The sequence below is a fragment of the Hydractinia symbiolongicarpus genome, chromosome 1, assembly GCF_029227915.1.
Source record: "Hydractinia symbiolongicarpus strain clone_291-10 chromosome 1, HSymV2.1, whole genome shotgun sequence".
NCBI lineage: Eukaryota > Metazoa > Cnidaria > Hydrozoa > Anthoathecata > Hydractiniidae > Hydractinia > Hydractinia symbiolongicarpus.
In genome coordinates, this window is record NC_079875.1 from 3,273,064 (window position 1) to 3,290,964 (window position 17,901).

At 36.7% G+C, this 17,901-nt stretch overlaps 3 protein-coding genes across 5 annotated transcripts in view; 2 read left to right on the forward strand and 1 right to left on the reverse strand.

Annotated features, from left to right (window-relative positions):
* Positions 1 to 338: 338 nt before the first annotated feature.
* On the forward strand, positions 339 to 5,050 carry LOC130630502 (uncharacterized). Of its 2 annotated transcripts, none has more exons than XM_057444023.1 (2): positions 339 to 1,093; positions 1,229 to 5,050. In XM_057444023.1, exon 2 carries the CDS (start codon positions 1,249 to 1,251, stop codon positions 2,893 to 2,895), a length of 1,647 nt encoding a protein of 548 aa, XP_057300006.1. In that variant the 5' UTR covers positions 339 to 1,093; positions 1,229 to 1,248; the 3' UTR covers positions 2,896 to 5,050. The 2 variants fall into 2 exon arrangements, with proteins under 2 accessions (XP_057300006.1, XP_057300012.1); XM_057444029.1 differs by having other exon boundaries at positions 988 to 1,855; positions 2,285 to 5,050.
* Positions 5,051 to 5,436: 386 nt separating this feature from the next.
* On the reverse strand, positions 5,437 to 9,006 carry LOC130630516 (uncharacterized). 2 transcript variants are annotated; one of them, XR_008982085.1, is made up of 4 exons: positions 8,085 to 9,006; positions 7,549 to 7,989; positions 5,657 to 6,301; positions 5,437 to 5,576 (listed from the first exon to the last, which is right to left on the reverse strand). XR_008982085.1 is itself a non-coding variant. In XM_057444041.1 (3 exons), the coding sequence occupies exons 1-3, from the start codon at positions 8,923 to 8,925 to the stop codon at positions 6,135 to 6,137; spliced, it is 1,449 nt and encodes a 482-aa protein (XP_057300024.1). In that variant the 5' UTR covers positions 8,926 to 9,006; the 3' UTR covers positions 5,437 to 6,134. The 2 variants fall into 2 exon arrangements, 1 of the variants encoding a protein (XP_057300024.1); XM_057444041.1 differs by having other exon boundaries at positions 5,437 to 6,301.
* Positions 9,007 to 9,637: 631 nt separating this feature from the next.
* Positions 9,638 to 17,901, forward strand: part of LOC130630491 (structural maintenance of chromosomes protein 5-like) — a 31,225-nt gene continuing 22,961 nt past the window's right edge. The window contains exons 1-5 of the mRNA XM_057444014.1: positions 9,638 to 9,854; positions 10,510 to 10,571; positions 16,277 to 16,356; positions 16,494 to 16,546; positions 17,452 to 17,563. Of these exons, the coding sequence (XP_057299997.1) occupies positions 9,679 to 9,854; positions 10,510 to 10,571; positions 16,277 to 16,356; positions 16,494 to 16,546; positions 17,452 to 17,563 (483 nt within the window). The 5' untranslated portion in view covers positions 9,638 to 9,678. The remainder of the gene's footprint in view (positions 9,855 to 10,509; positions 10,572 to 16,276; positions 16,357 to 16,493; positions 16,547 to 17,451; positions 17,564 to 17,901) is intronic.

Below are 17,901 nucleotides of genomic sequence, written 5' to 3' on the forward strand. Positions count from 1 at the left end.
ATGTGTCCGTACCTTTCTTGGGAAAGAGAGGGAATATTCAATGAATAATTTACTCATCAAAAACGATGCCATATTAGTTTTCAAAGCCATAAATCACATTGCTCCTGATTACATGCGCTCAAAATTCCTTTTGACAAAAAACTGTCATAATCATCAAACAAGAGGAGCTTCAAAAAACAGGTTCACACTTCCCTTGGTCAACACGGAATTTGGCAAAAAAGCCTTCCCATTTAGAGCTGCAAAAGTGTGGAATTATCTTCCAGACCAAGTGACTTGTGATGGAAGTCTGCTTTCGTTTAAGACTTCCATCTCTAATGTATTTGGCAAATTCTAATGGAGATCACTTTTTAACTTTTTAATTTTTGTTTTTTATTCTTTTTCTTTTCAATTTTCACAGATTATAAATGTTACTATGTTTGATTGAGCTGAGGCAGTCTAAGGTTTATCATTTTTTGTTTCTTTTTTGTTCTAGTGGCCCCCAGTGGAAACAATCCACTAACTATAGGTTTTTGTGATTTTCTGGGCTAGCCACTTTAAATATTTATTATTATTATTATTATTATTATTATTATTATTATTATTATTATTATTATTATTATTATATAGCGTATGAAATTATAATGGTCCGTGATTCTATGTGCGATTATCTTACACCCTAAACACATTAAATACTTTACATGTTCCAATTTTTTAAAAAAGAACCATTTTTAAGGAACTTGGTGTTCTTTAACAACTTATTAAAACATTGTTATAAAAGCGGAATGTATTGTTCTATTGTTACTCACAAGACAAGAACGTGTCGTTCCCATAGGGAATTTGATGGAATTTATGTGACGGTATATATCGTTCCACTCTATTTGTTCCGTTGAATTCTTTTATATATCATAACGATAATATATGCGAAATGATTATCTTGAGGAATAGTTATTTAATTATGAATACTCTGCAGTCTAATTTATATTGTGCCACTTGAAATAATTCCGTTTTCGCTGCTACCTTAACTCTGCTATGGAGAGCGTCCTTCATTATAAAAAGGAATTGTTTTAATGAGAAGTTTCTCAACTAATACTTTGTATACGAAGTAAAGTATAAGGTAAGTTGTTCAAACTTTAAATTTATAGTTAATAGGATTCTTTTTTTATTCAAATGAATTCTTTTTTTTATCCTACTTTCTATGCTTTGTTAAAAACTAATATTGTTATAAACTTTCTATAAATTTTGTTTCTAGAGAACTTTAAAGAAATCGGAATGACAAAACGAGTCTTGCAAAAGCCTGCGTGGAAAGAGGCATTGGGAGCCTCAATGAGATCGAAAAGGCTTAAGTTAATGCCTGATAAAGATAACCGCTTTTGTTGTCCTGTGGCTGATTGTGACAGCGAGTCGTATGGAAGTAAAAGAGGGTGTAGAAAACATGTCTATAACCGTCATGGATGGTTTTATTATTTCGATAAAAGACCGAATATCGACGAAGTACTTCCCCACTTCAGTACGAGAAATCGCATAAAAGATCCCCAAAGAAAGCGCGCCTCCACATTTTCAATGCCGTCTTTTGCTAAAACATGTAATTTGGCAGTTGCATTTAGGACATGGTTAAAAAGTCCAGGTGGTGGTGGTAAAGATCATTCTCAGGCCGATCAAATAACTTGTAAAGTTTTAAAGTATGCCAAATATTGCTGCGAGGATTCTCCTTCGGTATGGGAAGTACCATTCCCTGTTATCGACTACTGTGTTGGCTCTATTAATATGCTTTCTGATTTCGTAGATTTTTTGAGAGACCAATGGAAGGTTGGCTTCTCAGGAATAATTGGCTACATGAATGCTATTGGGCACATGCTTGATTACAGACGAAGCACAGGTACGACTGAAAAAAATTTGTCGGTATTTGTTGCTGCAGAGATTTATTTGCACCGTGTTAAGAAATTCCTCCTTCGTAAAATGAAAGCTGAATGGAAGTGTATCTTAAGTGTTGAATATCTAAACAGTATAGACTGTTGGGCGACACTATATGATTTACAAAAGGTGATACCATACCATAGTGAAAAATATAAACAAATTGTGTTAAATGCTAAAAACGCAAGTGCATGTGTCGCAGCACACGATTTATCATTTTCGACTTCCTTCATAGTAGCTGTATTATTTTTAATGGTGAAGGCTTCAAGACCCATGACGTATCAAACTCTTACAGTAACAATGATTAAAGGCGTGAAAGAGGATGGTTTTATAGATCAGAATGTCTTTAAAACTGCGGAGAAATACGGATTTGACTCTCTTTATTTTTCCATAGATGTACTCACACTAATAAACGAATACATTGACAATGTACGACGAAGATTGAACCCCACCAACGATTATCTACTAGTGTGTCGAAATGGTAAGCAGTTGACGCGTATTTCGGACGTATTCGGTAGAATTGTTTATCAAGCAATTGGTAAGTATATAAATCCTACACGATATAGGCAAATCATCGAAACCGAAAGTGTTGCACACTTAGAAACAAAAGAACAAGCAATTCTTTCTCAAGATCAAAAACACACGTCGCAGGTAGCTAAAGTTCATTACCAGAAGACTGAATCGCGCAATATAGCTGCAAAAGCCAGGTTATGTATGGATAAATTACGAGATCAAACAACGTGTACTTTAACTGTAAGCGAAATCAATAGTAACACCAAAAATGTGAAAACGTCTGGAAGTACTTTGGAACACGAAACACCTGTTCAAACGAGACAGAAAAAAGTTAGTTTTAGTGCCATGGAGGACAAGTTTTTACAAGCTGGGCTACAAAAATATGGCAATGCAAAATGGACTTCCATTCTCGCAGATCCCAACTACTCCTTTCATTGTAGCCGTAAAGCTAGTACATTGGCGGTTAGAGCGAAGACAAAACAATTTATATAAGTTTAAATTGTATTTATAATAAAAATAACTTTGTAAATTTACAAAGATTTTTGAAAACCAGAATATTCAAATAGTCTTTTAACTTTGTTACAGTCAAAACCGGCGTACACATAAAGGCTTTTTTTCCTCTTTCGATTTGGCCAATAATCTGGTGTATTAAGTACCCTCGTGTGTGAAGGCGGTTCGCAAAAACTTGGTTCTCCCTTCAAAGCCGCTATCGGTATAGTTAGGAAAACTTCATCATCTGATAAGCAAACAATATTTTTTTCCACGGAAATTGCCAGCGTTGAACAGGAATGCGAGAACGGTAAAACCTCCTTAGATGCTGAGCATTCGTTATCCGAAACGTTTACCACAACTGCCTCTTCATTCACCATTTTAGCGTACACATAAGCGTCCACACAGTTTAGGTGAAACTTACACGCTGTAAGCCTTTAAGTATGCAAATAATGGCGCAAATGCGACATTCATTAAACGCACACTCATCCCCATTCCTACTTAAAATGACTAAAGTGATTCTTGTAACACCTTGTAACGCATGGACATGCTGATTGTAACGCCTTGTAACACGTTGTAACGCTTTGTAACCTATTTCCATGCAAAAATGACTGTGAAATTTTTGGAAATGGCTAGAGTGATTCTTGTAACGCCTTGTAACGCATGGACGTGCTGATTGTAACGCCTTGTAACACGTTGTAACGCTTTGTAACCTATTTCCATGAAAAAATGACTGTGAAATTTTTGGAAATGGCTAGAGTGATTCTTGTAACGCCTTGTAACGCATGGACGTGCTGATTGTAACGCCTTGTAACACGTTGTAACGCTTTGTAACCTATTTCCATGAAAAAATGACTGTGAAATTTTTGGAAATGGCTAGAGTGATTCTTGTAACGCCTTGTAACGCATGGACGTGCTGATTGTAACGCCTTGTAACACGTTGTAACGCTTTGTAACCTATTTCCATGAAAAAATGACTGTGAAATTTTTGGAAATGGCTAGAGTGATTCTTGTAACGCCTTGTCACGCATGGACGTGCTGATTGTAACGCCTTGTAACACGTTGTAACGCTTTGTAACCTATTTCCATGAGAAAATGACTGTGAAATTTTTGGAAATGGCTAGAGTGATTCTTGTAACGCCTTGTAACGCATGGACGTGCTGATTGTAACGCCTTGTAACACGTTGTAACGCTTTGTAACCTATTTCCATGAAAAAATGACTGTGAAATTTTTGGAAATGGCTAGAGTGATTCTTGTAACGCCTTGTCACGCATGGACGTGCTGATTGTAACGCCTTGTAACACGTTGTAACGCTTTGTAACCTATTTCCATGAAAAAATGACTGTGAAATTTTTGGAAATGGCTAGAGTGATTCTTGTAACGCCTTGTCACGCATGGACGTGCTGATTGTAACGCCTTGTAACACGTTGTAACGCTTTGTAACCTATTTCCATGAAAAAATGACTGTGAAATTTTTGGAAATGGCTAGAGTGATTCTTGTAACGCCTTGTAACGCATGGACATGCTGATTGTAACGCCTTGTAACACGTTGTAACGCTTTGTAACCTATTTCCATGAAAAAATGACTGTGAAATTTTTGGAAATGGCTAGATTGATTCTTGTAACGCCTGGTAACGCATGGACATGCTGATTGTAACGCCTTGTAACACGTTGTAACGCTTTGTAACCTATTTCTGTAGAGAAAACCGCTTTTCGCATGTCACTTTAGAAAAGGAGTATGTGATGGGATATGAGGGAAGGAAAACGCAAAAAAGTTTTTTTTTAATTGTCTTCTTCGTCCGAACTAATGCAGATAACATCACAATCGAGAGAAGTGGTTGAATTATCTGCGGAAAATAGCTCTAATTTTACTGAAGAAATTTCAGGAACACTTTCATCATCTGACACGAGGTCTATAAAAGCAGTACTGTTATTTGCTGGACAAAACGGCATATATTCTTGCTTAACAGTGGAAACAGGTTTTGTCGACTTAGCATTGATTTCATGTTCTTCTGTTTCTTCTTCTTCCCTATGACCTTCCTCCTCTTCGTTTGTTTCCTCTTCTTCTTCCTCGTTCTCTTCGCGGTCGTGGCTACTACCTTCTCCTTCGTCTTCGTCTTGCTCAATTAGTTGTGCCCAATCAGGGTAGAGCTCCTTCATTTCTTTCGTCGGGAAGCAATCGCGGCAGGAGTTTGTAGCAAGCAACCACGTGTCGTAGAACGTGTCACTACCCTGCCAGTTGATCCTTTTACGGCGTTTGAATGCTACCAAGGTCTCATCGTTATTAATTAATGGGCAGATTTCCTCCCATGCCCCAGCGGCTATCTCGTACATTTTGCGCATATATTCAGCACTGTGTAACTTGTTTTCTATGTCAAACAGTTCATGATCAAAGTTAAGCGCATGGTACAAAATGCCATCCCTATCGTCGGCCGCAATAATGGCATAGTCGATAGCCTCTTGCGGAACTGCATTCTCAATCTGAACTCGTGTGCTTAGACAACTGCTAGATGCTTCCAATGTTTGCTCTTCTAAAAGACCGACGGATCGCAATCAACGTCGTTGTACACAGCGCCTACTTGATTTTTCTTCGCAACATTGGTTTCGCTGGTGAAAAGCGAGATGTCTTTCAACTGGCTGGCAACGTACACAAATATTTCCATGCAGTGCATTCTCATCCACTCTACGGGAAAAAAGTCATTACTTATTTTTATGCATATTGATTTACACCATTGTTATCATTTATTCTCATGAGATACTTACTTGTTATGCTATTGTCCTTCACTCGAAGTGTCTTAGTTTCGAAAACTTCAAGACGACGCAGGATAGCCTCACCATCTACACCATTTCCGAAGTCCGGCATTATATTAGTTGTTATAAAAAAACCCGAATTGTATTGAAAACGGGCCGGTTCTTTGTGTTTTTGCGGGATCATAACCAAGCCGCCTATAAGAGAAAGTGGTATCCCATCTGCACATTGCCACATTTTATTCAAAGTAAATGTTCATGTACTGCATCGACATCGACTTACCTTGCAATATTCTTTTTGCATCTTCACAACATAGACTGTCGCTAGTCCATTCATCCATAAATACGACTTGTGTATTTCTATTTATCAGGTGGCCTGAGAATCGACCATCCCGAACCACGCCAGCAATGTACATTTCTGGAATAATGCCTAAAAGGACAAATGTATGTCAGTAAGTGCCGTCTAAAAGTCAGAAGTTTTCACGAACTTTATTTAATTACCTTGAAATGGAGCAAACCAACTAGTCTTTCCACTATCAGGAGGACCTACCAGCAACAATTTCTTTTCTTTCATGGGATACTGACCGGCGAGCAAAATTTGGTACCATTTTTGATAAAAACGCAACCGCACATTTCTATCTGGGAAACTATTTTCGACACCTACAAATGTAGTTCAGTGCACCTTTTTTAGAACTACGTTACAACAAGTTACAATACGTTACAACACGTTAAAAGAAAAAGAGCCAACATTTTCACTGACAATGCGTTACAACAAGTTACAATACGTTACATCACGTTACAACTACCACCTTGATATGTTACAACACGTTAAAAGATAAAAAAAAACATTTTCTTCATTGACAATGCGTTACAACAAGTTACAATACGTTACAACACGTTACAACTACCACCTTGATATGTTACAACGCGTTAAAAGATAAAAAAAAACATTTTCTTCACTGACAATGCGTTACAACAAGTTACAATACGTTACAACACGTTACAACTACCACCTTGATATGTTACAACGCGTTAAAAGATAAAAAAAAACATTTTCTTCACTGACAATGCGTTACAACAAGTTACAATACGTTACAACACGTTACAACTACCACCTTGATATGTTACAACGCGTTAAAAGATAAAAAAAAACATTTTTTTTACTGACAATGCGTTACAACAAGTTACAATACGTTACAACACGTTACAACTACCACCTTGATATGTTACAACGCGTTAAAAGATAAAAAAAAACATTTTCTTCACTGACAATGCGTTACAACAAGTTACAATACGTTACAACACGTTACAACTACCACCTTGATATGGTACAACGCGTTAAAAGATAAAAAAAAAACATTTTTTTCACTGACAATGCGTTACAACAAGTTACAATACGTTACAACACGTTACAACTACCACCTTGATATGGTACAACGCGTTAAAAGATAAAAAAAAAACATTTTTTTTACTGACAATGCGTTACAACAAGTTACAATACGTTACAACACGTTACAACTACCACCTTGATATGTTACAACGCGTTAAAAGATAAAAAAAAACATTTTCTTCACTGACAATGCGTTACAACAAGTTACAATACGTTACAACACGTTACAACTACCACCTTGATATGTTACAACGCGTTAAAAGATAAAAAAAACATTTTCTTCACTGACAATGCGTTACAACAAGTTACAATACGTTACAACACGTTACAACTACCACCTTGATATGTTACAACGCGTTAAAAGATAAAAAAAAACATTTTTTTCACTGACAATGCGTTACAACAAGTTACAATACGTTACAACACGTTACAACTACCACCTTGATATGTTACAACGCGTTAAAAGATAAAAAAAAACATTTTCTTAACGCGTTAAAAGAAAAGTAAAAACAATTACCTTCTATAAATGGCTTTGGTTCGGGATTTTTTCCCTCACGATGAAAGTACCGTACGAATGCTCGGGGAGATCCCTTTAAATTTGGCTTGACATCGAAACATTTTTTGGCGATGTTATAACAAACTCCATTTGGCAAGCATTCAATGTAATTGTAATCCAGAGTTATTTGATCAATTATTTGACACTCGCCGTCCGACAGCAAAAATACCAACTCTCGTAAATTTGGCGTAATTTCGTTGGCGATTGCTTTGTTTTTCAACGAGCGATAGAGATAGCTTTTCACCGAACAACAGTAAACGTATGTATATCTGCTTTCTCCTATTTTTTTGTATACACCTCCATTGCACAGTCCAAAGCTATTCCTCTCCATCATCCTTCGAACTATATCCACGGATTGACAAAGTTTGTTAGTTGGCTTAACGGGAATAGTTACTTCTGTGCCTATGCGTGTAACAATGTAAAAACATGTTTTAACTTCTACAAAAAACTTAGTCTTATTATTGGAGAAGTAAGTAAATTTGTTCGTGGCAACTTACCTTCCGATTTATCAATTACTTTTAAATCAAGCGATGTAAATCTGATTTCGGATAAACCACGAATTACATCTTGATATACCTCTTTATCAATATTTTTTGTTAGAATTAACTGACAGGGTTTCATCGAGTACTGTTCGCTTTCCATTACAGCAACGTGGTCAAGTTGAACACCTTCATCTCTAGCTGCACTCCTAATCATTGTGCGATGGGATATCTCAACTATCCGTTTTGCTTCTTCCCTATTGTGGTCTTTCAAGACTTGGTATAACGATCCTGAGAATGCTTGCAATGCACTGGTTTTGCCTACAAATATCAAATGTGGCGTAAAATATTCGAAAAACATTGACAGTATTTCAAGTACTAAAAGGTTCAAGTATTTACCTCTTGTCTGTATAGCATTGCACGTTGTTAAATTCAACCCGGCTTGCATAAAAGACTTCGACAAATTTGTTTCAAATTGACTTAAGGTACAGTTTGGCAAGTCGCACGCGATCCAGAAAGAAATGCCAGGAAATGTTTCAGGCGCATTTGCGCCGTTTCTGTTATCACCTTCACTGCTAGAGTCGGCTCCTTCTTCTTCCTCCCCTTCATTCCTCATCGACTTTCTCTTACGAGGTCTGGCCATATAGGTAATACAAGAAAAAAAACAGGATACTTGTTCGTTGCTAAGCAATATGTTCTCCATCTGCATTCTCTTGCCCCAAATGACCTCGCGGGCATCAACATCACTTCCCCACATCGCACGAACGGCTACTACCTGATATTTTCTTATTACCGGTTGGACGATGCATGCCTTCAGGGCGCGTTTCAAAACTTCACTTCGCAGTTGCCTGTTAGCCATGTTCTGCTAAGTAATACAAACGAATGCTGTAGCGGAACAAAAATAATCTCCTATGGTTATATATTATTATTATTATTATTATTATTATTATTATTATTATTATTATTATTATTATTATTATTATTATTATTATTATTATTATTATTATTATTATTATTATTATTATTATTATTATTATTATTATTATTATTATTATTATTATTATTATTATTATTATTATTATTATTATTATTATTATTATTATTATTATTATTATTATTATTATTATTATTATTATTATTACGAAACTCAGATCCTAAATTGAAAATGTATCCTGCTTTTGTTACAGAGAAAAGATAACCCCTTGTGAAAAGATGATCAGGGGTCAAGTTGAGGGGCAGATTGACACCACAAACAAAATGGCGGACCATCGCAGTAAATACAACTTGGAATGATGCAGCCTCTCTCTTTGTTCAGTGTTTTAATGTAATCCTGCAGTATATACTTGCTATATGTCACTTCCTATGATGAAGCAATGTGTTTTTTTAATATACTAGTTGTTAGCCCGTGGAAAAATCCACGGGTTCGCCCGTCACAGCTAAGCTACCATTTTGCGTGACAGACAGACGGACGGACAGACAGACAGACGTATACGGGTATTATAATGTAGATTTAACACTTTTATAACATGTAGGGGGCAAACTAGGCAAAGTATTTCCCTGAATGTTCCTGGAATAAAAACTTTTTAAATCTTACTAATTCTATGGCTATAAAATGAATACAGGGTTAAATATAGGATATAATTTTCATGCATATATACAGAATTTTATATTGATGTTGCATTGTTTAGTTTTTAGTAAACAAAAAGTAATGACAAGCAAAAGGAAAAAATCCTCCATTGGTTCAGAAATTGATGGACAAATTGCTAGGGTCTGTTTGAAGAATTTTTTGTAAGTAGATAATTTTTCTGTTATATTTTATGTGACAGACCACACCTATGCTTGTATGTGCCATTATTATATATTAACATGGTAATGGGATTAATTGAAAGTTTTCTTCCATTGTTCTATTATTTTTTATTGGTTGGTATTACATAGATGTATGAAAACATGGATGGTAGCACAAAAGCACTCATAAGTTCTTAATAAATCTGAAAGATCGCATGATAGGCATAATATGCGTACAGTAATATAACTGTACACGATCATGCATGTGTACCTACTGGACCTTATTTAATGCAGTTTAAGTTTTCACCCTTTACAATATATTCTACATGTATATACAATATTTTTTTTTATATGTATTTAAATTTTTTATATATTTATATTTTTTATGTATTTATATTTTTGTGATTATGCTGCAGCATGGTAGTTATCATTTCTAGATGTTTTTTTAAATTTCATTTCTCTTCATCTTTCCTGCTAGCTAGCCACTCCAAAAAAAAAGTACTTTTAAATGCGTGTTGTGCTAAGCTTTTATGATAATATTCCCAGAGTTTTGAAGGTATAAAATTAAGCTGCTTTAAATTCCTAGTTCACAGAAAATCCTTTATTGTTTCATGTAACAATTTTCTAATTACATTCAGTTTATTGAACCTTTTTGTAGGACGTACGATGAGTGTGAATTTGAACCTGGTAGTGGTTTAAATGTTATTTTGGGACCTAATGGTAAGTCATTTTCAAAATGATATTACCTTAATTTTAAATATTATTATTTAATTGTCCGGGTTCCTCAGTAAAAACACATCATAATAGTAGAGAACATTGTATTATGAAATAAATTTATACAACATCCTTCGCACTTGAACGCAATTGTATATTTGGGGCATGGATTGGGATGCCAGGCAATAAGATTAAACAATAACAGGCAGGACAGATACATGTGCAGATACAAAAACAGCACTAACCCCAGCATATGCACTTAAATGGTATGAGACACTCACAATGACATGTACATCTTGGCTGCACTCCGTTGTGAGTGTCTCCCATGACATATCTCGTTCTTCTCTTCATCATAATGCACTTCAATGGTATGACCCACTCCCAATGACATGCAATCTAGGCTGCACTCCATTGTGAGTGTCTCCCACGGCATTTCATCATAATGCACTTCAATGGTAGGACAAGCTTGAATGTCCCCCACGGCATTAATTTCATCATATGCACTTCAATGGTACGACAAGCTTGAATGTCCCCCACGGCATTAATTTCATCATATGCACTTCAATGGTACGACAAGCTTGAATGTCTCCCACGGCATATCTCATTATTCTCCTGTCACAATGCACTTCAATGGTACAACAAGCTTGAATGTCTACCACGGCATTTCATCATCATTTCATCATAATGCACTTCAATGGAACGACAAGCTTGAATGTCTCCCACGGCATTACATATGCACTTCAATGGTACGACAAGCTTGAATGTCTACCACGGCATATCTCATTATTCTCTTCGTCATAATGCACTTTAATGGTATGACACACTCACAATGACATGCACATCTTGGCTGCACTGCAATTGTGAATGTCTCCTGAGGCATTACTTCCTCACATCTCATTATTCTCTTCTATTCTTCAATATAAATAATAATAATATTATAAATTAATAATAGCATACAGTAATAATATCAAGTAAAGATATAATCAACAGGCCACACACGTGTATCTGTCCAAACTTCTGGCTGACTTAGGAAGCTCGACATCCCCAAATTGTCCCCAAATTGGCACAGGCATAACACAGGAAAATCTAAGTATCTTGGTGAGAAAAACTATGTTTCCATATAATCAACAACAATATACGCATAAAGAGCAATACAACTACACAATGTTAATTGTTATAATTTTTATACAAAACGTATATCCCACAACTTGGGCACGTCCCTTAGGTTAGCCATGTTGGAACACCAATTCTTAAGAACTCTGTCTGGGAGATGTATATATCGACGGTAACCTGCTGCCGACGCCCCACCAATTCTAAAACTATGTGTATTGAGGTCAAGGCTGTCTGTAACACTAATTTTTTTTTTTTTTTTTTTTTTTTTTTTTTTAAAAAAAGCACAAACCAATTTCCTTGTAACGAATTCTCCAGTGGATAAGACAAACCAGGGACCACAATGGGTACCCCTGTACACAAGATACTGGGAGAACGCTGCCAATGGGCACATGCTACCGCCAATTCGTCCAAAACGAATTTTAAATGTTTTCCGAAAGGGGTCAGTCTTGGAGCTTTTAATTGTCATGGTAAGGGTACCATTACACGAAGAGAGGCAAAAATCAGATGGAGATAGGTGAATTTTTGAATCAAATGTTGTTTTTGATGGGCAAACATACTCTTATACTCTTTAAGGCCAAAATATGCGAACAAAACTAGGCATTTCCACATAGCTTTATCAGAAGGTGTAAATCTGGATTTATAAATAAATGTTAACATTTCCTGTAAGTGGGATGGTGTGATGGGTGCTCTCTGTCGTGTAATGGTATTTTCTGTTCGCCGAATTCCCCTCAACACGTAAAATAGTATACCCATGTCGAAATTTTTTCTCTGAAGCCGGAAACCAAGCTTTGGTACTGTATACCACACAAGTACACTTTGATTGTAGAGTATTTAACACGAGCGGACATAAAGGTGACATACAATTGGAGTCTTAATTGAACTAGCGGGAACATCCGAAACCGAAATTGATTGCAAAACATTCTATAAGATTTTAGTCCAGCACGGTAAGTAAGTCTGGTATTTGGTGAAAGCGCAGCATCAAGAAAATTATTTATGGTTACTCTAAGAGGTCCAGGATCAACGGCGAAAGAGGGGTGGGGTGCGGCTCGGCGTATGTACACTGCTTCTTAAACTGGTTGACCTGTAAACGGGAGAGTAAATCAGCGTAAGTATTTGATTTCCCATAAATATGATGCATTAGAACATTTATGTTATGGTTAGCAATGAAGAAGAACAGCAACCGCAAAAGCCTCATGATATCCTTACACTTACAAGAGCCCGTTTTCCATATGTGCACAATGGCTTCATTGTCTGTGTAGATAGTAATTTTGGTATCAACCCATTGTGCACCCCAAGTAGTCACGGCAATTACAACTGCAAGTAACTCAAGGAATGTAATACTGTAACTATTAGAGTTATCGAAAGGTATAGAAAACCATTTTCCATTGTAAAAACCTCCCAGGCCACGCTGTGAAGCATCAGTAAACATATTAAGGCTTTCAGATGTGAAATGTTGATTTTGAATTATTGCCCTGCCATTCCAAGTGGGTAAAAATTCTAACCACCACTGAATGTCTTTCTGAGATTCAGATGTCATGGAGATGTGATGGTGAAGACTACTGACAGTAATGGAGAGGTCGATCAACCGACACAAGAAAATCCGACCACATTTAACCACCTTACATGCAAATGATAACCCGCCAATAAGAGAAAGGAGTTCCTTTTTCGTACATTTTTTCTTGCCTTTCCACACTTTTAAAAGGGACAACAGAGCTTGAAACTTATCCTGTGGCAACCGGGCCTCAAATTGGATGGTATCGATTTCTATGCCCAAATATGTAATCACCTGCGATGGTCCCACAATTTTGTCTGGGGCCAATGGCACCCCTAAGTCCTGAAAAACCTTTTTTATCAACTTGATAAGTTCTCTGCATTTTACATCAGACTGATTGCCTGTGATAAAGTCATCAAGGTAGTGAAGGAGATGTTGAATAAATGCTATGTACTGGAGAATCCAGTGTAGCAAGTCCGAAAAATGATTGAAAGTAAATGGTGAGGACCTACCCCCAAAGGGAAGTACAACATCGAAAAAATATCGTCCTTTCCATCTATACCCTAGTAGGTGCCAATCGTCCTGGTGGACTGGGCATAATCGAAATGCATGTTTAATATCCAGTTTGGCTAAAAAGCAATTTCGTCCAAGAAGACATACCATGTCAATAGCATCATCGAAGGAAGAGTAGCTAACTGAGTAGTCTTCCTTAGAAATTCCATCATTAACAGAAAAACCACGTGGGGAGGAGAGATCTAAAACTACCCGAATAGTACCATCATTTTTAGGTGCTGCTCCCAACAGGGAGCAATGAAAATTAGCAATTGGGGGGTAATCAAAGGGCCCTACTGTATGACCACGATTCAATTCTTTTAAAATAGCCTCATCCACTTTATGTGAGTTCTAATAGGAGGATTTGTTATTGGTTGTTGCTGACACAAGCGTACCTTGGTGAAAACCTAATTTAAAACCATGAGTAAACCCTGAAAGAACAAAATTAACCAAAATCCAATTGGGGTGAGAAACCAGCAATTGGCTTAATAACGTAACATTTACAGGAGTATGCACTGAAAACTTAACAGGGAAAAAATTACTTGGCACTTGGTTGAGAGGGCCGGAATGAACAGCGAGTTTCTGGGTGGCTTTTGAAACATGCTTTGCATTTGTGTGTGAAGGGGCAGTTGTTCCCGCAGAGTAAGCCTTTGTTAAACCTCCAGCAGGGGGGGCGAAAGCCAGGTGACAACCTGACCCTTTGGTAGGAACCTTCTGAGACATTCTGGTGGGAGGCATTCCGAAGTGACTCAGATCCACCACTGCCTATACCATGGGAGACCTTCCTAGGGCAATCATAAGAAAAATGTCCCCTCTGACCACAAGAAAAGCAGGAATAAGTGGTGCGTGTGGAAGCAGAGTAAGAAGGCTGTTTAGGTAATGCAGGAGCCCCCCCGCAAGTGCTGTGTAACAAGCAGGTCATCTAGTTGGTCCCATCGACGAGAAGGATCGTTTGCCAGTTGCAACCGATGAAGTCGGTCAAAAGCACATACAGCTGGGAACATGTATTGGTTGGCGAATTGAGCAATGAGTGCCTGGTAGGTAACCAATAGAAGCAAGGTGTGGGAAAAAATAGAGAAGACAACGTAAGTAGTTACTCCACGCCAAGCACCAGGAGGAAAAATCCTTAACCCTAGCCTTACCTACGGTGTTCCTACTTAAAGAAATTTGTGGAATGCCCTCTGCCGTCCTTATGTTTAAGTCATACTCACCTTCAACTTCTGGTAGGGAAACCGAGTTTAAGACAGGGGGCAGGAATAAGTCTAGATTGACGTACTCCGATAGCTTAATTTTATCAAGAACAGCCTTAGGAACAGCAGGGAGGGATGGCAAAGGAAATTGCGCAGACAAAACACCAGAAGAAAAAGGAGCCTCATTGCGCTCAGTGACTATCAGTGGGGCATCCTCAGCCAGCGCCGCCATATCCATGTCAACATGGGTAGAAACAGGGTCCAATGAACCGGCGGGCCGAAGGCGAGAGCGAGAAGACAACAAAGATGGCGCGGGTTGGCGCTGCCCAGACGACGTGCCCTGTTGAATAAAATTTACGTGGTTTGCCTCTACTTGGCTGTTAATTTCTGTTCTCACAAAGTCGAATAAGTCCTTTTTTAAACTTTCAAAATTGTCCTTTTTGAACGATAGGCGCTTTTTGGATGCTTTGGTCACTCTACTTGCTACGTTTTTGTGTAACTGACGTACTTCATTGCCAGAGGCATTGCTGCTTACGTCGGCGTCGTCGGATGACACGTTTGTTTCCCCATGACTTCCTGGGACACCACCGTCCTCAACTGGCGGGGTGGAGGACTCAAAATGGGCCATTAAAAGTTGTATAATTTCTGAGATGGCTTTCCCTTTTGTATGTATGTTAAGCGAGTTTGCTAGGAGAAGTAGTGCTTCCCTCCCCATGGATGCCCACTGGTCAGCTGTGCGCATGTGAGGCTCTATGTCAAATAACAGTACATCAACAAATTCCTTACCGGACGACTGCTGGGACATCATGGATGAAGATCCCTGTGCACTAGGTCTGCTGCAGCTTGATAATTTTGAGCCTTTTCTGATGACTTGTTTATTTTTAGGTGCCATTATTTTTACAAAGCCAAACCCGAAATGGACAATGTAATCCTTAGCTCTGGTTAAATCTTTAGCTCTAAATCTTTAGCTCTAATCTTTAGCTCTAACTGGTTGTTTGCAGAGCCAAACTTGAAATGGGTAATATACAGGTATTTATAGGCCTGTCCTAATAAGCGAGGCATCTTGAAGCTGGTAGGCGAGGCAAGTCTCCCATCCTGTATTGACCAATATTGTTTCAAGTAAAGTTTCCTTATATGTGATCCTAAGAACATTAGTAAGTACAAGGCAACCGAGACATTACTGCAGTCACCACAATTAACATGAGCTAAATGTTCATTTAGCTCCATTTGTATAACATCTAAAAAATCCTTTTGGGAATGTTTTTTTTTATTTATTTATTTTAATTTTATTTTATTGATTTGAAGTTCTTACACATATAAAATCAAGCAAGGTGAATGAGTGTTTTGTTTAATAACTGTTTTAGGTACAGGGAAATCATCAATTGTATGTGCAATATGTCTTGGTCTGGGTGGTGCACCATCTTTATTGGGAAGAGCAAAAGATGTATGAATTATTACTTATAGTACTCTATTACTTTTCCATTGTGGGTTGAAAGAAAAAATTTATATATTTTCTCTCATATATTTTCTGATGTTTTGTTATCGGTTATTAAGATTACCTTATTCAGCACTTTTCTTTAGGCAGGGGATTACGTAAAACACGGTTGTAAGCAAGCAGTAATTGAAATAGAATTGTAAGTTAAATTATTTTTTTCAACCAAATTTATATTAATTTTTTTATCCCAATCAATTCCTGATTCCTTTAAAACATTTTGTAGAAATTTTGTAGACATTTGTCTTGATTAACCACAAAAACTGTCTGTTCTATTTCTTGATATTCCATTTTGACAGTATTGTTGTTCTTTAAAATAGGGGATGGAACAAAGAAATACCCCTACAAAAATAAAATTAGCGACTGTAACGGTTAAATACATGTAAAAAAAAAATTCTGCTAACATTTAATTAAATCTTGAATATGCAGCACTTAAAAAAGAGTTTCAAACCAGAAGTTCATAAGATCGATTCTTTCAAAATCCTGCTGTATCATGACAAGATGTTTGTAGAACATGCTTTTTTAACAACTGTTATGATCACCCACCTCGGGGTTAATAATCTTTTTTGGTTAACCCTAGCCAACAAAAGCCTATTCAAAGCCAACCTAAACATCCTAGAGTTATTCCACCAAATTTTGCTTTTAAATAATTTTTAATGCATGGTCGCAGGAAAGTTAATGGTCTTAAAGATCAGCACTAAAAAAATATTGTTGGTGAGGGTCTTTTGACTGTATTAACCTTGAAAACGACATTATTTTTAATTCAACTTTTTCCCACAAGATTTATTCTGCAAGAGTTCAAATGTTAATAGGATTCTTAGTTAGTCAAATTGCACAAATAAAATTTTGATAAACTGGTTATATATTTTAAAGATGCAAGTCTGACCATAGAAATATTTTGATAAAAAAGAATTTGTTCTAAAACTGTGGGAATGCAATTAGCAAGAAAATAAAACTCTTATCAGTCATGACTCATTAGAATTAATTAAATCCTATTTCACCCAAGATGTAACGTTACACCTAAGAAAATATTACTTTGTACTCTAGGAACAAATCTGATGGAAACATGATTGTTAAGCGTGTGATAACCAAAGGTAAAGGTAAAGAAGGAGTTCGTTCAAAATGGTTTATCAATGGAAAAGATTCTAACAAAGACACTGTAAGTACATTTAATCTAACAGTTAAAGCGCAACCTTCCAAGCCAGATTGTCTTAACTATAATTGCTGTAATTCAGTCAAGAATAATTAAATAATTAAATTACATGCCTGGCACATTGTAAAAACACATTCAGGCTTGCAATTTTCTAGCCTTTTCGTCATTGACAAGGGCATATTGCAAAAAAAAATTTTACAAACAAGAATTTCAAAAGCTTGAATATCGTTGTAAATTAAATTACAGTTTAATTAGTCCACTTACAGGACTAAATTGTTGTATTTTAGTTTGGTATAAAATCGAACCTAATAATTTGAACCTTAAATATCTCCATTATTTAAAAA

Bases quoted from the DNA above. Each gene is read 5' to 3' on its own strand.
- LOC130630502 (XM_057444023.1), top strand. From the start codon at position 1,249: ATGACAAAACGAGTCTTGCAAAAGCCTGCGTGGAAAGAGGCATTGGGA.
- LOC130630516 (XM_057444041.1), bottom strand. From the start codon at position 8,925: ATGGCTAACAGGCAACTGCGAAGTGAAGTTTTGAAACGCGCCCTGAAG. The intron at 7,990-8,084 runs GTAAGTTGCCAC...TTACACGCATAG, and splicing joins AGTAATTGATAAATCGGAAG to GCACAGAAGTAACTATTCCC. The intron at 6,302-7,548 runs GTAATTGTTTTT...CTACATTTGTAG, and splicing joins ACCAAAGCCATTTATAGAAG to GTGTCGAAAATAGTTTCCCA.